Consider the following 26,743-nt stretch of genomic DNA (forward strand, 5'->3'; position numbering starts at 1 on the left):
CCCGGGAGGGGATGGGGTGGCGACTGGGTTCAGGGGTGGGCACATACTGGAGCTCTCACGCCATTCATTCAGCTGTACGGCACTCACCACCAGACAGAGCAAACAAGATTTTCCCTGAGCCCTCACAGCCTCTCCCCATTAGTGCTCTGACTGGGCCTGTCTGTCTGAGAAAACAGACGTTATTAGCCAAACCTTCTGGAGGCACAGAGCCATATTAAGGCTTTAAATGTTTCCTATACAAATGCAGAAATTTCATATGAGTTTATGAGCCGAGGCAGGAAACTTTCCATGTCAAACCTTCCACAGCAGTGTTACACGAGGCACTTTTTTTGACAGTTCACATCAAGCCGGGAGTAAATTGGATATTGAACAAAAGCAATTTATAGCACGAATCTTAATCTCTTAACCAAGCATGTCACAGCCACCCAACGCCATAAACTTGACACAACCTCTGAAGCAGTACGAACATATTTCCTCTTTTATTTACATTCCTTTTCAAATGTTAACATTTTTCGCTATAACTTTTTGATCAGGTTGGCATTTTTTTTCTCATTAAAATAAATTGGCACAAGTAAAACATATGTAGACAAAAGTTTATTTACACCATACAACATTTTGTTTTTAAATATTTTATACAGAGCTGCAGATGAGAGAGCTTGCTGGGATCCTTCAAGCAGATTCTGCAGTAATAAAGTTGTGAAATATATTATTTATATAAAAGTGAGTATTATCTTTATTGCATTTAAAGCAATGAAGAATGTAGCTTGACAAACATTCATTTTAATATGACAGAAAAAATCCTCTTTGCCTCCCATGTTTTATATTATAAAGTAAAAAGTGTAGTAATGGCCAAACAGACTGTTATAAACTTTTTAAAAACCTGCATAAATATATACATTGTGCTCCCGGGTCTAGTTTTAGGAAATCAAAACTAGACCCGATGAAGCTGGGACCACATGGCATGTCTTTTGCTTTGTGAGGTTTACCTTTTTTTTTAATCCGCTTTCTTTTCGCCAATTCCTCAAAAGATAATTCGAAACACATGATGGTAAATATTGTACACCAGGCTGCCCCACACTAAGTACACTAGTGAGAATACAAAAAGTAACACTGATGTTTTTATCCCTTTTTTTTTCTTCTTTTTTTCTCTCTCACCAGTCCTTATATTGTATTGGCACATAATGTCCCTGCCACACTCGTATTATCCAGATATGTATGCCAAGGCTGTTAGAAAAGTCTGTTGCTTTGTTCAGTGCAAATTACATCCCCTTTTCTCCTCATTTCCTAGTTTGCATTTCTCCTTCTCCGCCCTCTAGACCTCTGTTTGGAAGTCTCCCTCCTGGACATCTAAGGGTAAGTTGACACACTTTTCCCACTCTGCAGGCGTCATCTCCAGTGAGTCCTTGGTGTCAGATTCTAGTACATTCATAGTGGCGTAGTTCTGGTACTCACAGGCTGGATTGTAGCTCTCCCATGGGTTCTTGTTTGGCATTGCCTTGTCCTGTGAACATGGCCGGTGGGGTGTGATGTTAGTGGCATGATATCCTCTGCAGCTAAACCATTTTCTGTCTTTTACATAATTGAAAGTCAGTTCACTCAAAAGGGCATTATCTGAACTCATATATGAACCCACTTCTAATTGAAAATAATGGATTAATGCTGTGGAAAGCATCAAATAACAAAAGATAATGGTAGTGTATTAAAGGTGAACATGCTTACGCTATTATCATGGAGTCATAGCAGAACTGTGTTTTCCCAAAGTTCCAAAACTGCTTTATTATATGGGCTCCATATGTGAGCCATTCATCTGAATGTGCTCTTACTGAGAGTCCCAAAGATGCTATTGCAAATAAAGGAGAGAAGCTGCTCTCAGTCAGGGAATATAAAATGGATACTAATGTCTGCAGCCAGCTCTGCAGTAGATTCATTTAGGTAAAAAAAAAAAAAAGAAAGAAAAAGAGAGAGAAAAAGAAAAAATGGGGGAATGAGAATGTACTGTAGTTTTCTATACAAAAGATCCTGTACTGGTAACTAAGCAACAGGCCTTGAATTACATTGTACTGTAGGGCTGATTGAAAAGGGATTATATGCAACCAAAGGTACTGACATATCCTTTTATCAGATGTGTTTGGTCACCAACCCAATTTGTGCTTTCAGTATAAACATTAAATGCTGCTTGCGTGAGGCAGACGCGTGAAGCCTTATATCCTCACAGTCTGCAGCTGTAGTCAGGTGCGGAGACAGATGGTAAGACTTTTGATTTGCAGCGAGGTCAGGACTAATTCATAGAAGCAGCCTGACTTCTGGAACGAGCGTGATAAAGGAACGTTTCCCCCCCACACACACACACAGCCGCCAGAGGAGTGCAACGACATTAAGGTCAAAGTTGTATACGATGCTGATAGATTAAATAATCTGCCATGCATTTATGGAAAAAATGATGGTGTTGCTAAGTAGATAAATGTGCATGTAAATAAAAGTGCATTCATGGCCTTGCATTGGAATGGATGCACTCTACTGCGACTAGAAAACCAAAGGTCCTTTTTCCCCTGGCCTCGTGGAAAAAATGCTTCAATGCTTTTAAGGGTCGGTCCCCGTCACTCGGCCTTCGCCAGCTGCTGGCAGGCCCGCTGCTTTACTGGACGGTTCACTTCTGCATGTACTTTAGCTACATAACCACTCATTTGCACAATCACACACTATGTGTCCTGCACCGGGTATCTAAATAGAGTATTTGGATGTTGCTCTGTTTCACTGGCTGACCGCCACCCCCCTGGTTTCCTGTTACTCACCATGCTGCCCATATTTGGTATGTCTCGAAATCGGTCCAGGGTTTGAAATTTCTGATTCAGTTCCTGGAACAGCTCCATGTGTCTTTTCCTGGTGTGCATGACTTTCTGCAATAGCAAGGGTTTTTCTTTTGGTATTGACAGCCAATAATGGAAATGCATCTTCCTCCCCACCCCCTCCAACTCTGCTCAATTTGTTAGTGTCATGGTAGTTTACTTATAGGCCAGGTTTGAAACAAATCTACCTGTCACTGCATATACACAAGTGACTGCCAAAATAAAGGAAACAGCACTGTAATTAAAGTTAGGGTTAGAGGACACTGAAACGCTGAATAACCTTCACTCTTAGTTTTGTTGGTGTAAGGGAAACCCTCGTAATCAAACCTTGGCACTAATTTTCCATTTTAGCCCAAGCTAAAAGAAAACACACCCCAAGCCAAACTAGATGCCATGTTTCCTTGATTTTGACAGAGTTTACAATATATATGCAGCAAAGCCTGATTTAACATTGCAAAGGAAATGCTATAACCTGCCAAAGGGGGTTTGACTATGTGTTTGCAAGCCAATAAAATCACTGCTGAAACCAGTGGTAAAAATCAGATGTGAAATGTGCAAATGACTTTAAAAGCATACATTTTGGAAATCAACATATAGCTAATGGATGTAGGAGATGGAGGAGGACAAAATGTAGATGAGAACTGTTGCCCTGTTTGTCAGTTGACAGCCTTGCTTTTACCTTAACTACACAGCGTGCCAATAAATCTCACTGAGTCAAGGCTGTGTAACTCCAATAAGCTTAAGAGGCACAACAAGAACTAGTAAATCAAATGACAAACACAACTGCAAAAATGGCCTTTCTCTGCATAAAAAGCTAGATGCATGTACCAAGGAAGGAAACATTATGGTTTTACATACCTCAAAGTCCAGATCGGAGTAACGTGACTTTCTTCTCTGTAAACAGAAAATCGGAAAGTATTATGAAGCAGCCATGGGCCCCAATACAGATGTTTGGAGTATTTTAATATAAAAGTGTTAAAGTGCAACTGAATCCTCTGTGCTTCATCCACATGAGCATATGTACCTCCAGAGAGCTCATAGATATTGTCGACCCTGTCTCACTCCTAGAAAGCCCCGTGGATTCCTCCATTTCAGCGAGGAAGTTCTTAACAGCCGTGCGAGGTTCAAAGGGCAGGGTTTGCATCTGCTCTGGAGCGCTCGGATACTGCTGCTCCAGGTTCACATTCATGTGGTCCATGCCTGACGGGTTGATATTGAAGTCAGGGCTCATCTTGTAATGCATTAGCCTCTCGTGTGGCAGCGTATCCATAGTGATGTTCATCTTGGTGTCGTCTTTCAGGAGGGTGGGCACGTTACCCGACCCCGACATGGCTGCGGAGGCACGGGGCATGACTATGTAGTCTGTCTCCATCATCTGACTCTGCATGGGATGGCCCTCCTTGTCGTGGACGCCCATGTCTTGGTCGCTCTGGCGCAGGGCGTCGTCGGTGCAAAGGTAAACGGTGCGGCGAATGTCGGCGGTGGTGTCCGCCATGCACTGCTCTTTCAGCTCGCCCATTCCCATCGGCATGTGCAGAGCGGAAGGCTGCTGGATAATCACTTTGGAGATGATGTTGCCAGGCAGTGTGGAGTAGTTGAGGCCCTCGGGGGCCTTCTCGTCCTCCTCATCATTGAGGGAAATGCGGGAGAGGGTGCCTGTTATGGTGGCGGCGCGACAAGAGCCCATGTCTTTGTGGAGTGCTGCGGGGCAGGGTGATACAAGGATTAGTTGGAATTTCTCAGTAATGGATGTCAGACTCTGCTTTATATTTTTCAGCATGTGACTGAAAGAACAAGGGGATTCAAATCAGTGCGAAAGAATATGCAGTACAGAGGGAATAAAGTACGGGATAAATAACTGAATATGCACCGAGTGTGACATCACGCCCAAATACAAAGGGACACAACAGCAGACACTGCTGTCTCTGGAGGATATTACTGTAAATGGGCTCATATAGTTTCATCCATCCCTGAAATTCCCTCCGCCATTCAGAGTACAGCATTTCACATCCTAATCCAAACTTAGTAATTGCTGGTGAACTTGTCCTGTGCAAAATATTCTACCAAGGAGCAGATATCTATTCCAAAATACCTTCTGGTTATAGGAAACACTGAATCCTCCCCTGTGTGTATTTTAATCTTTGCCTAGGAATTATATTATCTGCTCACAAAAGGCCTGCAAGGACATTACAAGAATAGCAAACAAGCGCAATACTCCCCTCTCTGTTCGAGGCTAATTTAATGCTCAGTGTGGACATGGGGAAAACAGTGTGGTATTCGCTCTGAAGAAGTCCTTTGATCTAAGTTTACCCTGTGTTCTGTAGTGTGACGCTGCAGAATATTACTTCTGCTGCTGACAATAACCCAAGCTTGTAAACAACCAGCTTTAACACCGTGAGCCCACAGAGTGGTCTGTTAAGTGCATTTCTCTCAGACTGCAGCTCCACTTCGGTCCATATCAGGTCATAATTTATAAATGACACCTGTCTTTTCTTCCTTTTTGTATCAGGTATGCCCACTTTAGCTTTAGACGAGCACAGAATGAAGTAGGGCAGGCCAGAAGAGCCAGGGAGCCCCTTTTTGTTACTTAACAAGCGCTGTTTCAGAGAGCTCTGAATAATGGCCAGCTTGGTTGCTCCCTGCACATTGAGGATGTGGAAGGGCGTGGAGAAAGGAGAGGTTTCAAGCTTGTGCAGGTTTCTAACGCGAGATAACTTGCACAGTCTCTTTTATTCTCCTCAGTTTTATTAAATCACAAAACTACTGTGGCCCAAAAATACAAAAGAGCTCGACAGAGGAATCAGAAAACATTGTATCTCCCCAGTGAGATAACTTAGAAAGAAAATCCTCCCAAAATTAGACACAAACGACCTACGTACCTATCCTTAGATGGTATCACGACGTTAATGAAAAGACATAATTGCAAATGGAACTGCCGAAAGATGAGGAAAGCTGCCGCTATTTCAATTTACTGCAGTTATCTATTACAGTGACGCTGGAAATTACAGTGAAAACTCCAACAGCTCTCTTTATACTGTTTTGTTCTCAGATTAAAGTCAGTGTTTTTGTAACTGTGAAAAAACTCCTGTGGGGATTGTTGGTTGTTATATAACCTGAGCTATTTTTTACTGTCTAACCTCTTTGTTTTTTTTTTTTTAACATGCAAGCCAAGAGGAATCTAGTTAATCAGAGAGTGTGTGTTCTTTACCTGATCGGCAGGCGATGTCCACATCCTTCTCAAAGTCCGTCTGTAAGTGAAGGACAGTGAAATGCTCAATATTTCTAAAAATAAAAAGCATATTTTAAAAAAGAAACCAGCTACAAAAGTGAGATCAATACTATTCTATTGTTATGATACATGAAAAGAATCCCAATAATATTTCAGCAAAACGTGTGTGGCTGGGAAAAAAAAAATTGGCTGCAGCAGCTGGGGAGCATTTTGTGCTTGCTGCTAATGATCGCATTGAACGAGAGGGCCTGACACCATTCTGCTATTGTGAAAACTGTTTCACTCTGGATGGTATTACAATACTAATGGCAGATCATTGCTTCAATGTGCCGGTGGCGTCATCATGCTAGATGAAGAGACTGGCGTCCCAGTCAAAGGTCATAGAGGGAACAGTCCTCTATTACCCAGTGAGAGGAAATGAGAGGGATGGACGGCAAATACGGCCAGTAAGTTCAATCAAATAGAAATAAAAGACTGAGCTCAGGGGCTAAGAAGACCAAAGGAAACTAATACCATTTATCAAGGTGCCAAGTGTCTTCACCGCGTATAATCTGAGCTTTATAAAAGCACACCATGCAAAATTATTAACCTATAGAAAACAATGCTTCATGGTGTAGAGGTCATAGAAACCTAAAAAAAAAATAGGATAGTAATAAAAGTAACACAAGAGGCAGACAAATTAAGGTTAGTAGAGAACAAAGGGGTGTGCCCATGTATTATAAATAACCAGGGAACATTGCTCAAATTACAGAGGATCTAACGGCTGCAGATAACAGCGGGGTAACTGTGCCTACCATTATCTGAGCATGCCCATTAGGGAAAGTTCCTGTTGCATCACCGCTGATTGGATCTTGGCAGTTTCTGAGCCGACATCTAAAAGCATCCTGGACCTATGCACAAGAGGGAATAAGTGTTAGGGAATATGTTAACAATACAGCTTATTATGTCTGTGATATCCTTTAAACATTTCTTTTTAAATATGCAAAACCCTACAGGGAAAGAACTGTTGCTTTAGGCTGTTAGTGAGTTTAGGATTCGAAAGCAATTAATAGTTAATAGCATTTGCAGGAGCATAATCTGCTGACATACAGGCAGTTAAATGAGATCACAGGTGAAGAGGGGGAGGAAATGAAATCATCCTCTACCTCTCTCCGTAGGATACAGTGCACCATCACAATGACAAAACCCTGCAGCGAGTCAAAGACAGCGAAGAGGATCTGAAAGAGGATGGAGCGCTTGTCCGTTATGGCAAGTACCGCAGACATCCAGGTCAAAGCCAGCAGAGGCAGCACGACACAGGAACTCCACAAGGACGCCCTGAGAGAAAAGAAGGAGCACCGTGTAGAAGAAATAAAGGCAGGCAAACTGGTGGTGATATCTACAGTGCTGACTAAAATCTCAAATCTCAACGGTTTCAACACTGAAACGTAAATTTGCATTGCAGTGGGCAGCGAGATGATCAGAACTGCAGAGGTGGACATGCTGTACATACAGAGACTCCCCGCAGCACCGCCTTATTGATTCACAGACACTGACAGGCACTTACATTGCATTGCTAGCTGTAGTTGCTGATAAAGCAGTTGTTGATACAACGCCACATTTGGCACACTTGAGAGTTAATCCTGTATGCGGCTCACTCATCTGTCTGTGGGACATAGAGACAACATCATGACAAACAACGCTGAGAGCCACTAACTCCACTTTAAAATCTCCCACCATCATATTATCTACAGCAGAAGCAGCCAATGTGTGGGCGTGTGTGTGTGGTTTTTTCATCTTGGACTGATTCTGCCAAAGAAATACGAAACCATGTCGCTCCCGAGAGAGATCTGACCTCTTTATGTTTATGCCTGTAATTTCCTTTCAATGGCAGAAAAAGGAGGTCTAAATCTCCATATGTACAACAACTCAAAGCACACTGTATGTATATTTTTGCATGATTTTAAGAGAAGAAAAGAAAAAGCAGGTACTAACAAGGATGTGCTGTCATACCCTGCTCGGTGCTTCAGCTTCTTGTCCAGTATACCATCTCTGGACACTAGTTTGTTAAACACCAAAATGCCAATCACCATGTTGACCTGTCACGAGAAAGAAGAACAGGAATATTTGTTTTCAATAAATCATCCACAACGAGAGGATTTTAAGAGCAATGTTTTTAATTTCCCAGCATGACATTCTCCTTAAGTAGCCAATGGTTAGTGTCATTTTCCATCTGCATTTAACTTTGACCTGTAGCTTCTATTATTTGCTCTTCTCTGTGACATTTCAGCCAATGGAAGAGACACGCCCCGCACACTCAGCCCCGGCACAACAGCCTTAAGAAAGGATCCGCCTGACAAGAAGCACTCGTCTCCTCAAAGGCACCTTCTCCTATTATTAGCAGAGAAGTGAGGGAGCTTTACACTAGCTGGCTGGACCATTGTTTAAAACAGTGCACTGTAGTCTATTTAAAATCCCCCATAACTGTGAGAAGAACTCATTAAGTATTTATGCAAATACATTCGGGGAAGTTTTTATCCAACAAGCTCTGTTACTGTGAGACATCTGACTATCGATATAGTGATAACAGCAGCACGGTGTGGCGTGCATTCTCACTGCAGATGGTTGTTTCTGCTTTTTTTTTTTGTTTTTTTGCAGAGATTAGCTTGTGTTCCTCTGAGATTCGCTGCAAAAAATAACCACGGAGCGGCGAGACTTCCGAGTCTTTGCGCTCAAACAAGAGGTTTAGTCACTTAAAAAACACATATATCTGAAATCGCTTTATTTCAAATCCCAGCAGAGAACAGGAATTTGACAGTGAACAATATTATTACACATTCCGAGTCGTCCGTCCCTCTGACACAGACTTAGTGATTTGCATAATCACATTCTTTGTGTAATTTTCTCTGTACAGCTATGTAAATACAAAATGATTAAAATACCCCAGTATATTAGATTTTGGACAAATCTAATGCATAAATACTTAATAACCTCACAGCTTCATGGAGGGCCATTATGGTAAATGAAAGGGGGTTACTCGAGCACATTGCCTGATGGGACGCTCATTACTTTGACTTTGAAACCACAGTTGGTTCCTCAAGTCAGACATTTTCAAAGCATCATTTTTTGTGTCGGGTTTCAGCACAGCACAGTTGTACCATATTCACACCATACCACCGCTAGAATCGCGTGGCTCGTGTGAGTGCTGGTCTTTGAGTGCAAGCAGAACGATTCAAAAGCACTGCAAAGTCATGTTTATTGAAAAATCTGTTGCAGCTAGTGCTGGCTGTTTTTCCTTTAATGTACATTTCCTTTACATTACATTATACAGAAAAGCAAAAAAAAAACAACCCCAACAAAACAAAAAACAGACAGTGGTGGCTGAGACATACCAGAACAACAGCAGCTGCAGGTCCAACAAAGGCGTACAGGAGCCCGCCCTCCAAAGACAGCCAACAGCTGCAGGAAAAGCAGAGGAAAAAACACAGTTAACTCCCACTAAGGCATTAACATCCAAGTTAATGGTGCACACCAGCATACAGTTGTGTTTTCCACAATTGTCAGGGGAGAAGTGCCATATGTTGTAACTCCATATCCAAAGTCTCACGGGGTAATAAGATTCTAAAGAGATTTTAAGCAGTGTTTATGCATTTGGTATCCAGCAGGGATACAACTCACATGGAATTGGGGTCTTGCTGTGCTATTTTGAAATTTGATTGGCTTCTTGGGACTTTGTTTATGATACTATTTAGGATAACTAAGCCACTGCAGACGCGTGCAATCATTACTCTTAGATTTTACAGACGAACCTACGATGTGCCCACTGAATACTAAACACAGTTAGAAAGAGAGGAAAAAAACTTACTATAAGGGTGTCCCATAGCCCTTTGTTTTGGTAAATCCCATCGAAACCGCAACAACTAAAGCTGGTAATCCTTCAAAGGAGAAAACAATCAATAGTTATTTGAGCAGTTCTAGTAGCTTGTTAGAGCTGAGAGCATAAACCCACTTCAAGGGAGAAGAAGTCAACTGTGTCTTCCCATCATTAAGGAAAGTGCAACCCGATTGATTTCATTAGAAGCCACAGTATGAGACTATACAGACATCTGAGAGTATATGATCAAGTATGGGCAATTCAATTTATTTCTTTAAGTGGCAGAAAAGAACAGACTGTACGCGGCTTCGACAAAAGGGCAGCAGTGCATCATGTCCAGAAATTTCATCACTGTACTGTACAACACGTCTCCACCTTCCACACCTTTTACAAGAAGGGATTTGGCTGTACGTCTCCTCATTATAGATTGGTGTAATTGATTCGGTTCTTGCTACTATGTACTTGGAATATTAACACTATCCCTCTCCAAGCAGCGCAAGCAGGTGCTATTGATGTAATCAGTTTCCTGGAGGCACGAGCCGAAGACCCCGTTGCCATCCAGTGCTTCTCTGCAGTGCCAGAGAGCTATAGAGTGCCGGGTGTTCGCAAGCATGTCGTAAATCACAGTGCAGGCAACAATCTGGTGGAGACACTGCGCTTCAAACAGGTGAATTAAGAGACCACAGGCACTCTGTGCTGCTTGTCTCTTTTAGATCAGTGTTTTGTTTGAATAAGGTCGTAATCTGTAGAGGATTAAAGAATTATGTTCTTGTTGTGGCATGGGTAAACGAATAGAGTAATCTGTACTGCAATGCAACATCACTGCCGGACGACACAATCTCATTTATTTGTCAAAATGTATATTAGTTCTTTTTTAGAAATCTGTGTGATTGCAGAACAGGCTTTGTCCATTTTTTTTTACAAGCCATGGCACTGCAATGACTAAGAGAGCCTTGTTTGTTGCTAGGTAACAAGAAGAATGAGTGTGGGCTCTTTCATAATCAAATTGATTTTTTTTTTTTAGGAGAGATTTTTGTAAGAAAAGGCTGTTTGGACAGGGATTGATACTGGCAGTTATCAAATGAAGGGAAATCTTGTAGGTTTTGATGCAGATCTATCGCCCGCGTGTATTTATTGATATTTGTATGGTGCTTATGATTAAAATCTGTAAAGAAAGATGATACATACGCTGTACTGGTTGCATTCAGTGCATTTTGCCTCTGCAAACATTTCCTTCTTCTAAACTGTACATTCGAGGGTTTCAGATGAAATGTATTCTGCTGCAGTGTGAATGCCCGGCTCAGACCCTCTTTATCAGACATAAGGTCATTGTAACCTGCAATTGAAGAGCCGCACCAGTCTGTCCTTTCCCCCCACACTGCTCATGACTGGTCCATTTACCCAGCCCTTAGAGAGCTTGACTGGAAAAAGCATCACAACAAAAGCACCTGACAGGATGAGGATCTAGCAGCCCCACGGAGAGGATGAATAGAAAAAGACGGTGCAGTTACTTGGAAAGACACCGCGGCCAGAGATATTGTGAGAAAATGGCAGCTGCTGGGATGATGGGAGATAATGGAGAGGTTTAGAGAAACATGCTGCTTTACTTACCCCAACCCAGACACAGAAAACGCTTACGGATGAGCCTGGTCCGAACCTTTCCTGTCACTGCCATGTAGGACTGCCAGGCCTCTGTTAGGACCCAGCAGAACGACGCCAGGAAGAAGAAGTGCAGGAAGGCTGTTGTCATGATGCAGACGCTCTATTGGATGGAGAACAAAACGTGTCAGACAGAGGCAGAGCTTCATATTTAACAGAAATGCAGTTTACTAACAGCTAATAAATATAGATTCCTTTAAAGCAACAGGCTTCCTACGGAGATGCATCAATTCTATTGATAATCCCTCATTTCCTTGAATCATTCCGGCCATACGAACAACACAGACCATCCATTAGTATCCTGTGCAGCTCAGGGAAAGTCTGCCTTGCACCAACAGAGTCAGCGATAGTAGTTTAGATCAAAGCCAGTCTAGCCAACACAAAAAAACACGGCGTAGCATTCCTCCACACTAAACCTCATTAGTATGCAGACGATCCAACCTGGAGCCATGTGAACCAAGGTCAACTGTTTTACACAGACAGAAGGGGCAACAAAAACCACAACACTGCTTAAACGTTAGAGAACGCATGTGTCGGAGGCAGCACATTGGATTGATGCCACTTTTCAGCTTCATTAGTTTGTCCATATTTGTCCCACGCTCCAAATGGGATCGTTTAGAAGAGGATTAGAAATGAAGAAGTATCCTTAAGAATCTTGTCATTACATGCTGACATTTGTGAGCGAGAAGAGATTAGGCTTTTTTTCTTTTTGTTCAGATTGTTTGCACTGTGAAGATTTGGTAAACTGAGTAATACTGTACAAAGACGCAAAAGATTGAAGTGCATCATCTCGTCCGGGGGAGTGTACACCATGCTGTGAGATCTCCCATACACTTTTTCATCCCCACTGTGAAAGACGCACTAAATCCATCTATCCCCTGTAGTGCTCACGGGGTTTATGCGAGACAATAATCCTGCATTACCTTATTCCCGGGAAGTGGGAAATTCTGTTAAACTACACCCACGAGGGATATTAATTACATAAATGTGCATTCAAGCGGAAAATTCATGTAGGATGCATTCAGGTGCAGTATGTATTTGTCATTTTCTTAGATACTTAAATGCTTTTGGATATTTTTTTTAATTCACCAGTCACTGTGGATTAAGGAAGTTAAAGGAATTTCATTACTGGTTGCAAAAAAGAGCTGCTGGTAAAATAATGCTTTGCTAATGTAGCAAAATAAACCAAAGCACCGAAGTAGAATATTAGTCAGTTTTGGCAGGTTCCAACTGTTAAATAATCAGCAGTGTGTTCATTTACACATTTCATTAAGTGCTAAAATGTCAGCCTAAATGTACCTGCAAGTGTGACAATCATTTCTGGAAACTTTTGCTTTTTCCGCAGAGTCTAACTGGAAACAAAGCAACCCAACCGCAACTTTAAAAGCCTTAAAATCCGTAAACACGTATAGTATTTATGTTACTATAAATGGTGAAGGAAAACAATTTTGTTTTTGTGAGGTTTAGGTGGATTCAATACACTTGTGGCTAATACTGCAGACGGTAGTATCGAAGCAACAGGGGAAAAAAAAGAAAGAAGAAAGAAACCCACAACAATCAAAACACATGACACTCCCATGACGCATTGCCACCTGCTCGTGTGGTAATTACAGGTGCCGTTTTAGAAATCACAAACATGCTGCGCTATAAATCTTTGATAAACTGAGATTAAGAAAAGGCATGTATGTGGGAGTCTGCCCACTTTTGACAAATTCTGACCTTTCAATATGGATTTTTTAAATTTAGTAGCCTATATCCACATGTTAGCATGCACTGTGATTGTTACTGGCAGTGATCATTACTGGATGGAGTACGTGACCTAAAAAAAACCTCCAGCAATTTCACATGCTGATTTTGTGAAGGAGACAAAAGGGAAATGGGAAACCATACAGTAGCTAGACAGCTTGTAGACTTGCACCCAAAGCTAATTCTAGCGTTGCTGTTGCTCATGTGCTGTCCAAGGTGCTGAAAATAGAGCCTGCCTTGTTTCCTGGAAACGGGTCATATGCAACCACTATGCTTCATGGTTCCCTTGGATGCCTGTGCCGTCCAGCCTCATTAGTCCTCCAAAATGAAAGCTGTGCATTTGAAGAGAGAGGAAGCCACACTATGAGGATATTACGATGGCATCGGTTGAAGGAAGGCAGCCATACAGAAACGAGGCTGAAACCCAGAGTTCACGTTGCCCTTTAAAAAGGCAAATGCTCTGAGATGCTGAGTACACTGTGTCGGTATCCATGGAAACAGAGAAACCGAGGAAGGGACCAACATTAAAACATCGCAGAGCTAATAGACGCTGAGGTAAGGGTAGGTGGTGATGGGGTATGCTTCAAGCCTGTTCAGCAGTGACAGTTTAAGATGAGGACAGGACATTTGAAGAATTAATGTGTCCAGCCTAAACTCTGACTAAAAGGTCTCTGACACTTCTAGCTTCAAAGCCACAAAGTAAAAAAGAGCAGTGACATATTATTCATACATAACTTTCTATTGTGTTATTACTTGTTCACACTACTGTTGCTGACGAAATTGTTTTCAGGGTCCAATTAATATTCAATATTTGGTTATTTCCATTATTTATAGGTTCATTAACTGGTTTTATGAGAATACTCAAAGTCATACACTGTCAGGTTAAAACTCTAAATTTTAATGAAACCTGAAGAAATAGTCACTGTGTTTTCGCAGCAGAGACCTACAACATTATTTAAAATTCTGTAGAACAATCTGAACTGGACTATATAACATTGCTTTTATCTTCCCAACTGTGCTGAATCACTGTAGGAGGAGGAGGCTGGTGGTTATTTTGACTGAAGCACCCTCCTTCTGAATCAAGCAGCAAGCGCCCCAGTGCGTTACACAGTGGGTGCTTGGGTGGAGGACGTTAAAAAACTCCAAACAACAAAAGTGGTAGTGGCAAAGTGTTGTTGAACCGCAGAGGAACGCTGAAAAAAATGTATTGACTTTGCCACTACAGCCAGAAAATGGCTACTTCTACTTCCTGGTCTGTGGATGTGCCTCACATGAACCTGAAGTGAACTCATCCCAATAACAATTCTACTTCTGCCTACTTTATCTCAATATATAACACTCCCAAGGCTCTAAACAGTACATCCAGTTATTCTCTCCAACATAATCAGAGGATTCCTGCCAAGTATGTAGGAATGAGCAGCATGTTGATTTAGTCACTTTCTACTCTGTGTGACATCAATTTAGTTAAAGTGAAACCTTGAACTGGATTGAAGAGGATGAACCAAATCCCACTTCCGTGCACCTCATCCTAAGGAGATGAAGCCTGTAGTGTGCTGAAACTATGTGCTATTGTGTGTTGCAGTTATTGCATGTCGAATATGTGGTGCGTGGACCCTTGATTATGTTTAATAAACGATGACTAAGTGCATATATTATGCATGTTTTATTGGTAGTAAATGGCAAAAAAGCGTAATTCTTCCAATTCCTAAAGCCCATTATTTTTAACTACTCTGTCAAAATAATGCTGCACATCTCAGGGATCTATCTGTTTATCCTGTCTACTTCAAACTTGATGTGCACTGCTGAGGATCCGAGTAAGTGCAGTGTTGAATTTAAGGTCATTTGGATGAGGAATAATGTCAGTTTGAATGGTTGTCTGCCTCTATGAGTTGGTCCTGGGATGGTGACTTATCTGAAATGTACTCTGCCTCTCACCCTATGATGGCTGAGTTAGGCTTCTGCCCCCCTGTGACCCTGATAAGGATAAATGGAAGAGAATGGATGGATGAGGGGTGGTCTCCTTCATGTTGCTGCACAGAAAGAGTAAAAGTACAGTGATAATGTGTGCCTGTCACCATTCTTGACCTCACTGTCACGCTCCTGTTGGCGTCAGTGTTGGCGTCAGTTCACGCAACACAAAGATAGATTCAAAACAAAGTGCTGCTTTCTCAGCGATGCTGTTTCATGACAACATGAAATCAGCCCCCGAGAAGCCACAACAGTATCCTCAGAGTGCCTTTAGATCAGCGGCAAAGACTACCGACTGTCATCGGCTTTGAATCTCCTGGTTACTGTTGCTATGCAGCACTGATGATGTCACACTGACTTTTATGATCTGTATTCAGGATCATGTAATGTTGCCTGGTAACAGCGGCGACTTAGGCTTTGTATTAACAGGGGACAGTCATTGTGGCAATTTCCAGTCCTGAACCCTAAACATACGTTTACGTCTCAGGTGAAGGAGCACAAGCCTACGAGTCATTTTTACAGGAATCCGGTCACATGAAGCTACAGACTGACACCTGACACTTGTCGCTGCGTGACGGGCCACAAATCAGAGATTGTGGCTCGTGAGGCCTTCATCATCAAATGCTGAAGATGAATCATCAACATTCAATGCTTTCATGCATGCAGACTCACATAAGTGCATTGGTATCATTAACTAATGCTTGATCAACACTTTAAAGGAAGCATCAAGGTAGATGACCATCTTTAACTGTATTCCTTTTAAGTGGTGTAAACATTTCTCAAAGGGCTGTACACGCATTAAGAGACAAGCAATAATATGGCAAAAAGCAAATGTGGATTGCAATAAAACTCAGCAAATTGAAGACATGAAAGGAAATAATTGCTATTGATGCAAAGAGACCATGAACCAAGTTACAGTAACTTCAACTCTGAGGTAAGTAACAATCAATGGGCGCGAAGAATAAGTTGACTGGCACATTGCAAGGTGAGCAATATACAAAAGCAGGGTGACATAAGGACTGTGAGCCTCAAATGGCTACTAATGACCAGTGGGTGATGAGTGAATCACTTCATGGAGGGTTGACTTTAACCCTAAATCACAGAGCACTAATTCAGTGTGGAGCCCAACTAAGTTGCTGCTGTTGCTAAGCAGCATCAATAAAGGACTATAACCACCATTAAAAAAATCAAAAAATCTCTGTCTGGCTCTTCATCATGACAACCATCTTTACAATCCACCTGAAACTTTCAGAGGACATGCAATAGCCATTTCATATCAAAATCTGTCACCTATCCAATATCTATATGTAAGGAAAACCTCCCTAACTCTGCTGAAATGCCTCTGACTTGCCTGTGACAGTGGGAACAGGCAGTAGGAGTTTAGAAAAAAAATCCCCTCTCAAAGCAAACATCAAATAAGCCAGGCAAGCATCTGCAATGCTGTCGCAGATCAAAGTGTATAAACACTGTAATGTCACAAAGGGAGTGACTGCCAGCAATTCACTTGTGATAACTTGTAACATCAGGAGGTTTAAAATGAAGATAAATCTATAAACTGGTTCTCATTTCAGCAGACTTATGACACCTTGACCCCATCTGCCTTATGTATTTCATAGTAAGAGCATTTTAGTGGAATGGCCTCTCTAGCTCCAAGACTCTCTAATTGCATCTTCCCTGGCAAAGCCAACAGCTCCTGCTTGTCTTTGTTTGTCTTTCTATAAACCAGGATCAACAGAAACAGAGGACAAAGGAAAAGCATACACAGGCAAAGGTGATTCACTGTCTTCCTGCTCCCAGAGGACACCTCCATAGCAAAAAGATGATTTCTATTAGATGATGAGCAACTCTGAATCCACAAACAGTGGAGCCAATTATGTGCACTTCTTACAGGAGATGGAGGAAAAACAAGTGAGGCTGTGTCAGGCAGCATGGCAATTAAACCCACACAGGGACTGTTTTCTCCTCTTGGTGGCCTATCACTCAAACACCGGCTTCTACAGAGTGTCTGATCAAACAGATGAGCATTTTCTCAAATATTGTTACAACAGAGTGTTCAATACAGAGCAAAGGGACACTAGTAATAATTGCATTGTTTGGGAAGTTTTATCTACAGCGCAGCTGCACTTGAATAAATACATTTTACTACTCTTGACGACAGTACTCGGCTAGCTGAGTTTTGAGGTGTCCAATTAAATCTAGTTTTGGTTCTCGAGGCCATGGTAAATAAGCACATTTATGCTTTTTGTGTGCTTGCTTTAGAAGTAAAGATAATTTAACCTTGGATTTTTTTCCTGATTCTCTTGCTCATGAAGACCAGACAAAAACAATGACGGCAATAACTTAATTAGTTTTTTGTTTATGCACAGAAGCCACAACAGCAGTTTGATAATAGCGTGCTTGGCTCAAAATTCTAAATCTGCTAATGTAAGAATGAGGCAAAATCTGCAAGTAATGAATCTTTGGGTGGTTTTTCTAGTCACTTACAGAAAGCAGAATCTATAGTTTAGCTCAGCAGCCACTTGCTTCTGCTTTATACAAAAACACCTGTTTACTAATGGAGAAAATGGATCATAAAAACTGAACCAGATAAAACAATAAAGCTGCTGAAAATTTCAGTGAAACTAAGAGGAATTTCAAAGCCAGGTTACAATTCTGTGGGTTCAATAGTACACCAACAACCTTGATCCAGATTTGTGTAGCTTCAAAGTTCAATATTAATAACAATGTTGGCCCGTTCCAAACAAATCTGTCAGCACTGCTTATTTTGATCCCCGTGAGTCTGACAAGGTAGCTTGTTGAGTCAGTCTAACAGATGCTGAAATTACATCTTCAGTATGTCAGTGGATTTTCAGGGGGGAAAAACACCTAATCTCTTTACAGATTTCATAGACAGACATCCTATTAGAGGCAAGCCGAGTGAGTATTCCATGTTAAGTGGTGGTCCTTACAATCAAGACAGGAGATGGCTGAAGCCCTGATTAAATCTGACAGGGCTTCAAATCAGCTCAGCTTTAAAAAATGCCCTGAAGCTTTGTGGATTCAGCGTCTTGGCTACTACAGTGTGCCAGAGATGCGAGGGCCAGCAGGGAAACAGATGAACTTGTTATGTGCGGATGCTGTTTTTGTTATTTTACGAGACTGTTTGTAATGAACCAGCTCGGGTTCGCGTCACGACGCTAACAACTAGCACATTTTTGTCCATAATTTATCCTGTTGATTCTTATTAGATTAGTTTCCTTATTCATTTGTTGTCCATGTTTCCATTTTCGATGAACTCGGGAAAATTAACAAGGAGTATTTTGATTTATGAGTAGTAAGAACCACTAGTTGGCCCATCTGGTCCTAAAGTACTAAAAGGTAAGAGTGGCAAGTCAGTACTCATGTTATACAGCACCAGCAATACTTCTAATGACAAAACACCCCCTAACTCCTTTCCTTTGACACATTTTTTTCATTTTTACAAGCATTTTAAAAGGATTTTTGTCTCTGATTTGAGACACAGTGATTTGACTGCTGCAATATGAGAATATCCAGATGTGCCTCGTTAATGAGCTGAAAAAACAAAACAAAACAAACAAACAAAAAACAAACAAAATGGAAGCGAATACGAGAAACAGTGAGGAATAATGAGACAATGGACAAAAAGCTGTGTGTGTCTCGCAAAAGGTGAAGATATACCGAGAAAGTGGTTACACAATAAAATGCCTGTAATCAGACAATGTGTCACACTGTAGTGCTGCCAAATGACCGAGAAGGGCATCTGTGTGGGCAGCTTGTAAATCCTAACTACTTTTTTGCCAAACAATCTTTTACATTAGCTACTTGTTCGCTGGCCAGTGACAAAGCAGGAGGAAGGAAACGACGCATTTTACTGGAAGCGCTTCTCCAGCAGCAGCTGGGTTTTTGAATCCTGCCGTGACTTGATCAGAAATTCAGCTCTTGTTGATATCTGAAGAAAAAAAATTATTTGCTATCTCTCCGCGATGCTTTTGAGTCACTGCAGCAATGCCAAATCCACATTCAGTCTTAGCAGGACAGAATGCTAATTTCCTGTTTGACCCATGCACCATGTGTGCTGGTGTGCAAAATGTCTGCCTTTCTGCTCTTACACTACTTGCTGCCAACCTATCTTGACTTTTTAAGGAACTCTATAATATATAGAAGGTCCCGACAGTCTTTTATGTTAATTCTTTTATTGCTTTGCACTTTTAACTGTGTCTGAATATCACTGTAGTTTCAGTGCCAACAGATTGGGGGTTGTCTCAAGTTTCACCAGAGTAATATGTATGGTTCTAAGCCAAGGCAGAGTAGGTCTGCATCTTAAGGAGGCATTAGACACACATTATTTTCCATTTGGAATGAATATAAAAGGCTTCTGTGAGACCTAAAAGAAAACGAGTAATTTACTTGAACACAGCAAAATGCTAACTACCAGATTTCTTTAAAAAAGATATTCTTTAAAGAAATCTGGAGTTCAAAAGGTGCTATTTTGAAGATAAGAGTTGGCAGATGAAGAATGGGACTGATTATTGATTCAAATCTCTGCCTTAAAGATGAGCAAATTTGACTAACACTTCTCCAGCTGACTGGGAACAGGTGAATATGATGGAGCATTTGTAGCATATCTTTTCATCCTCAATACCTCATTACATTCTACATGATAATATGCACAGCTCTGCATAATTCTGCATGGTAAACTATTACCTGTTGAGCTCAAAGAAATGCCAGAATGAAAATTAAGAAGGCTGAGCTGTGTTAAAGCTGGTGTAGGTGAGCGTGGTGTCATTTGGATCTTTCTAACCCATGCACCTCCACACTTTGGAATCTGTGCCCAATAAATCCTTAAATTGCACTTACCACATTGTGGGTCTGTGTTTGCCCAACAAGGATCAATATGTTTGAGCAGACTATAGATAAGCAGAAGTTGAGCAGGATGATGGATCGCTCAGAGCGGATATATCTAAAAAAAACAAGGGAAGAGAATTAACCAGACTTTAAGTTTTACCAGAACTTTTACCAGATTATGAAACATCACATAACAACTGAGAATTATTATTATTGTTTGGTTGAAATGTATGCACTTAAAGCGTTGCAGTTACCTCCATAGCACTGCGTAGATCACTGCCAATGTGATCAAGGCGAGGCAAGACAAGCCACAGCCAACTATCAATGTCACAGATGGGACCCCTGAGTACTCCATGGTCTGTAGGGATGACAGAGCAAGACGAACCAGTCAGTGGGAGGCTGGATGTGGTTCATGCAGGACAGTAAATCTTTATTATTGGCCAGAGAGGGAAGCAATCAAAACAACCACCACCACCAATATGAATAGTCCACAGTGAGACTTACTTTACTTTGAGGTTTTAGTTGCATGTGTGGGCTTGAAGCTTGTTTAGATACATGCATAAAACTTTCCATGTATTGTAGCAGGAGACCATGTTGCAGGAGAATAAACAGTGGAAGTAATTATAACCAATGTTTTTGTTTTACGCTGTGTTTTTTCAGTCACACTTGGAAGTCAAGGAGGCCGGCCAATCGCGGGCCAGCCGCCGAGGCTTCCTTCACATATACTAATGCGGTTTCCCATATTATAAACCATATTCAGTAAATCAAAGCTAGACAAAATAAGCTGCTGTATGATTTAGGCCTGACAGAGAGGAAGGCCACAGTGTAAGTACTGCATGTTCTCAGACTTAATTACTTTATCTTTTCAGGAAATTACAGGCTCCTGCTTCCTTTACCCCAGTCTAATTGCAACACACAATTGTGCTCAAAACACAATTTAAAGATCTCACCTGCAAGAATTTGTCAGCTTTTTTTGTGGACAGGTCAGTAAAGAAAACAGCACCCAAAAAATGTAAACTTTATCTTTATCTCTTCCCTAACATGATTGATGAGGAGACACTTAAAGACAAGCACCAGCACACACACACACCCTCCCCCTCTGCATGCCCATACACAATCTATCTATCTAAGTCTATGCCCAAACTAGAAAATACTCCCCCCCACAATCTCCCCTTTACCACTGTATTACTATTTAACAGGATTAGCACACACGAAGATTCAATTTTCATTCTCACCAGCACACACACAGACACACACACATACACACACGAACAGGGAGCCTTTCTCCTTTACATGAGCTCATGAAACCCACATCGAATAGCAAATCAATAGCCTACTTACTATTTCTCTTGGTTGCTGAGCCAAAATGGCGAAGGTAGATACACGATCACATAAGCATTTTGTATGGGATGCATCTGTAAGCACCGTTTTACATCCTTTTGTGGACCAGGCTCCCCAAGAATCGTTCCTGCAAGGAGGAGGCAGAGGCAATTAGAGGTTTAATTCCAGCGGTGACACGACTTCACAGGACTTCTCGACATCGCTTCGGCGTTTTTATTGAATTATTGCTAATATGACTCGAGAGCTGGAGAGATTGTTTCATAGAGAGAAAGAAGAAGAAAAAAAGCGAACAGACTAATCGACACGGCTCTGGTGTGGCTACGAGCAGCATTTCAGCTGGAGCAGATAGAGAGGCAGAGACGGAGGAGGGGGAGGACGCACGGAGCTGTCCAAGCAGACCGGTGCTGATTGATTCGCTATACGCAGATAAATACCAACGAGTCGAGTGATACAGAAAACAGCGTTATTTCCTCTTCACGCACAAGTTAAAAGCCTTTATATTTACCTGTTTGCCTCTCTGCGTGCTTTATATTCTTCTAGAGATCTTTTCCAAACGACTATAATCCTCTTCCCCCCCCCCGGTTATCCTGTCCTTTTTTACCCCCCCACTTTCGGCTGATTTTTCCCCCCCTCAGCTGTTTTAATTAGCAGCTTTTGAATGCTTCCTTAGGGGGATTTTCACCCTGGAAACGGTGGACAGCATCAGATTGATACTCTGTTCCTCTCTGCTGGTGTGAGGGGGGGAGGCAGATGCAGTGAAAAAATAAAAGCACGCCGTCGCAAGGTTTGCTTATTCGGCTTCGAGTCTAGTGGTATGACGGGAATAAAGGATGCTTTTGGGTCATTCCTGAAAGTCATTTTACACGAAAGTTGTCGCTCCCCGGCGTGAAGCGCTCCCCTAAAAAAACACCGCAGAACTAATACCACCCCGCGGAGGCAGCGCAAATGGTTGCAGCCAGTCCCCACTTCACACCACTAGTAGGTGAAATGAAAGGAGCGTCTCTCTTCCATTTGTCATTCACCCCCGACTCATTTTGTGCCTTCAGAAATACCATCCTTGCTGATTAAATATCACTGAGGCTTTATTCTGAACACAGCCTTTGCCGCAACACCCAACCTGACTTTTAGCTTCATGCCGTCACTAGCAAACACCTGTTGTCCTGCAAGGCGCTCTGCTCACCCTACTACTAATTTTATAAAGCCAAGAAGAAGAAAAAAAGGGAAAAAGATGCATACTAGCGATTCAAGACAATATAAGACGTACTGGCTTTTGATTTGTTTAAGCGGGCAGTGGCTGCTGTGCGAGCTAATCCTGCTTTGTCATTTGATCAATGTGGCAGAAATATTTATTATTCCTGGAAGAGACCATGGAGCCAGTTGCAAATTTCCAGCCAGGGCCAACCGACACTGTGGGTTGTTTGTGTGTGCACAGCAATGAAACGATAAACGGATATCCTCCCCCTTTTGCTTCTCTTCTTAACTGGGCTGTGACCATTCTGTGTACACAACTGATATGTGCTTTTCAGCAGAATGCATGCTAAAACAAAAAACATAAACCAATTAAGACAAAAACCAAAAGAAAAAGCAAAAAAAGAAAGAAAGGATAAAAGAGAAAAAAGCGAATAACCCACTCATTAAGCTAGCATCAGCAGTTCTTAAAAAAGTTTAGTTATAAATTTGAATCACAGTTTATAAATAAATTAAACTATATGTATTTATACATACAGCAGAACCTTTACGAATTGGTCATATTAGAAACATTAATTTCTTCAAAACTGGTGCAAAATGAACGTTTGAAGCATATAAACAACATGTCTACAAGTCACCAAAGTGGCCAAAGAAGCACCTGTGGGTGAAATATGGAGCAAGTTTAGCCCCGGAAGATGAGTCATATGATAGCTGAGAAGGATTTTATGATACCACACTGCTGATGATTGCAGAAGTAGTTAAATGTTGAAATTGCATGTTGGACTTTCCATCATTTTTTTTGTCTGTACAGGTGTGTGGCTCTCCAGATGTTCCAGTTTCAACATTAAGATTAATGTTGGTTTAAGCAAGCGCAAATATATTTACAGCTATATGAACCCAGTGAGAAACTGTACGCAATATCACCACGTCTTTCTTTTTGCTTATTTGTCACACTTAAATGTTTAAGATCATCAAACAAATTTTAACATTAGACAAAGGTAACTTAAGCAAGAACAAAATGCAGTTTTCAATGATAATTTTATTTATTAAGGGGGAAAAAATGCTATTCAAACCAAACTGGCCCTGTGCGAAAATATAATTACCTCCTAAATCTAATATCTAGTTGTGCCACCCTTGGCAGCAACAACTGCAATCAAGCATTTGATATTCAGATCATTATCATGCTCTATAATCCAAGTGTACTTGAGTTTCAGGGAACAAACTTGTGGCTGGGCATTCTCCTTCAGGATTTCTAGTAGAGAGCAGAATTCATCGATCCATCAATTACAACAAGTCATTCATGTCCTGACACAACAAAGCAGCCTCAGACCATCACATTACCATCACATACCACATTACCACCATCACCATACTTGACTGTTGTCTTGTCAATCCACAGATTATTTCTCCAGAAGTTTTGGGGATCGTCAGCAGTGGTTTTCTCCTTGGAGCTCTCCTGTGGATGCCACCTTTGCCCAGTCTCTTTTTTATTGTTGAATCATAAATGCTGACCTTAATTGAGGCAAGTGAGGCCTGCAGTTCTTTAGATGCTTTTCTGCGTTGTTTTGGACCTCGTGTATGAGTCATTCATGCACTCTTGGAGTGATTTTGATAGTCCGAACACTCCTCGGAAGCCTCAACATTGTTCCTAGTTCTCTCTTTTTGTGGAAAATGACTCTCACCATCGTTTGATGAAGTCCCAACGCCTTAGGAACCCTTCCAAGGTTGATGTGACTTTTTTTCTTATTTGTTCTTAAGTTTCTTTAGCTCATGGCATGATGTGTTGCTTTTTGAGATCTTTTAACCTACTTCACTTTGTCAGAGAGGTTCTAAAGTGACTTCTTGATTCAGCAGGTCTGGGTGTGGCTGCTGAAATTGAACTCAGCTTTCCAAAAATTGTGGTAAATTCCATTAAATTAATGATTTAACAAAGGGAGTGGGGTTGGGGAGATGTGGCAATTGTTTTTTTAACAGTGCCAGGTAGGTTCAAATAGCTTTTTTCCCCTTAATACATGAAATCATGATTTAAAAACTTTGTATTTACTCAGGTTATCTTTATCTAATATTACAAGATAAACATGTAAGTGTGACAAATATGCAAAAAACTAAGAAATCAGGAAAGGCAAAAACTTCTTCACAACACTGTAGTCAGTACATCTTTGCACAGCTGCAGAGTAAAGGTTAGAAAATAATCTTTTAACGTGACAAAACTGCTGTGCACATATTTTATAACAATAGTGCACACTTTTCAGCACTTTGGGTAATTCCTGTAGGAGAGTGATGAGGTACCATAAGGTAACAAGTAGGGTGCTATTACATACTCAAACTGATTGTCACGATCCAATACAAACCTACTTTCCAATGCAGGCTTTCTTTTGACGTGACAGACTGACACAATGTGTGATGCCGTGTAACTTTGGGATGAATCCATCTCTCCCCTGGTGAAAACTCAATCCTTGGCATGATCTGTTTCTAACTTTTGACTTGTTAGATGTTTGCTTATCCTCTGTGCCGGGGGGGAAGCTGACAGGAGAACAATCCCTGCCTGGGGATTTATGTATGCCACGTTTGATGTGTTGCCTGACCTTATTGGGGCTCGGTGGCCCAAGAATATAAAACATCCCCAAGAGAAAGTGACATTCTTGATCACAGTAAGACTGATGACATGACATTCATCACACACCAACTGCTGACCACTTTATATCCACGCAGTGATCTATTGACAACTTTACATCAAAACTTACAGGACTTAAAATTTCTGACAGAACTTGATGGGGCTCTGGTTTTTACGCAGTTCGGTGTCAAGCCGCAAGATAAGTGACAGCAAGAGTTACATAGAAAGCTCACAAAGTTTTAAGCACATTCAGTATTTAAACCTTTGAGTCTTGCTAAACCACAACTTAACTTTGAAAGACTGAGCCCCTCTACACATCCTGTTACTAAATGTACACCTTGCCCACATGTTTAGACATTATACTTACAGCATAAGTCAAACAGTAAATCTGTATCATTATTTTTAAGCCAACATGGTGGCGCTGCTGTATACGCTACATGACCATAGCTGCAGTTGTTTAACCTCACTTGTCACACTGCACATAAGCAGGGCTCACCGTATGTTTCTCTAGGGATGCAAAAACCTTTAAATTCCTTGCATGCCCACATTAGATTAGGCAGACACCGAGATGGGAGCTTAAAGCGTGCCTTAGGCCATGCACTTAAGGCAATTTTATAAAGTCTTGAAAGACTGACACACAATGGCAGGCAGAGGAGGGAGGGGGCAATGCTGGGAAATGATTCCATCCATCTTGGATCTCTTGATGATGGGCAATTTATATCAGCCTGTGGGCCACATTGTGTGTGTTAACTGAGTGAAGAGAAAAGAAAAATGAGCGCATATTCTTGTGTATCAGGGAAATCTGATTAATCCCTAACATTCCCTGAGTGGGACAAGACCCTTCAAAACGAGGTAGACAAACAAGATAACGTGACATCTGTATTTATTAGTGAGGGTGTGACTAGCCCTACAGGTGCATACAAATGAAAGATGTATCGTGTATCTGTTTAATAAAATACACCAAGGAACAGGCATCACTACAGTTCATTAGGGTCACTGTAGTAACAGAGAGATTTTTTTTTCATTAGCAAACATTTTTATTTGTCAGTCTGGTTCTTCTGGGAGTCACAACCTGTCCAGGGTCTACCCCACCTTTTGTCATTTGCCTGCTAGGATAGGCTCCAGACATCCCTGTGGTCCTAAACTGGATACATGGTTAAAAAAGTGCATGGATTGATGGAAAGCACTCAGTACAAAACAGCATGCATGAGTGACAGACAGAAAACTGATTAAGTCAGAGACAGCATGAAGGTGGAGGGGTGGTGGTGCAAAGTGGTTTGAAGATGCAGCAACTCTATGCAGCCCAAAGCAACATAAATAATGCTCCCTATGAGATTTGACAATTGGATGCCTAAAAGGGTATCATTTGAACTGAGATGAGCTGTTATCAGGTGATCTACCAGCATATCCGGCTGAGCTTGGCTTAATGGCCTGCCTGTTATCCTCAGTTTAGT

The 26,743-nt window shown here is 41.4% G+C and overlaps 1 protein-coding gene across 8 annotated transcripts in view; it reads right to left on the bottom strand.

Moving 5' to 3' along the window:
• Window positions 1-452: 452 nt before the first annotated feature.
• adgrb3 (adhesion G protein-coupled receptor B3) overlaps window positions 453-26,743 on the bottom strand; it is a 117,003-nt gene continuing 90,712 nt past the window's right edge. For 5 of the 8 annotated variants that reach the window (XM_084947640.1, XM_084947639.1, XM_084947645.1 and 2 more), the window contains 15 exons: window positions 21,488-21,614; window positions 20,401-20,504; window positions 20,159-20,261; window positions 11,540-11,690; window positions 9,920-9,989; window positions 9,447-9,513; window positions 8,050-8,153; window positions 7,622-7,720; window positions 7,221-7,392; window positions 6,870-6,965; window positions 6,055-6,094; window positions 3,871-4,547; window positions 3,705-3,740; window positions 2,793-2,897; window positions 453-1,501 (listed from right to left, as the gene is read on the bottom strand). In XM_084947640.1, the coding sequence (XP_084803766.1) occupies window positions 1,313-1,501; window positions 2,793-2,897; window positions 3,705-3,740; window positions 3,871-4,547; window positions 6,055-6,094; window positions 6,870-6,965; window positions 7,221-7,392; window positions 7,622-7,720; window positions 8,050-8,153; window positions 9,447-9,513; window positions 9,920-9,989; window positions 11,540-11,690; window positions 20,159-20,261; window positions 20,401-20,504; window positions 21,488-21,614 (2,140 nt within the window). In that variant the 3' untranslated portion in view covers window positions 453-1,312. The remainder of the gene's footprint in view (window positions 1,502-2,792; window positions 2,898-3,704; window positions 3,741-3,870; window positions 4,548-6,054; window positions 6,095-6,869; window positions 6,966-7,220; window positions 7,393-7,621; window positions 7,721-8,049; window positions 8,154-9,446; window positions 9,514-9,919; window positions 9,990-11,539; window positions 11,691-20,158; window positions 20,262-20,400; window positions 20,505-21,487; window positions 21,615-26,743) is intronic. The other 3 variants (XM_084947641.1, XM_084947644.1, XM_084947642.1) reach the window with 3 other exon arrangements.

Source organism: Perissodus microlepis, chromosome 13 (assembly GCF_051167445.1).
Source record: "Perissodus microlepis isolate ML-2025 ecotype Zambia chromosome 13, ASM5116744v1, whole genome shotgun sequence".
In the NCBI taxonomy this organism is placed as follows: domain Eukaryota; kingdom Metazoa; phylum Chordata; class Actinopteri; order Cichliformes; family Cichlidae; genus Perissodus; species Perissodus microlepis.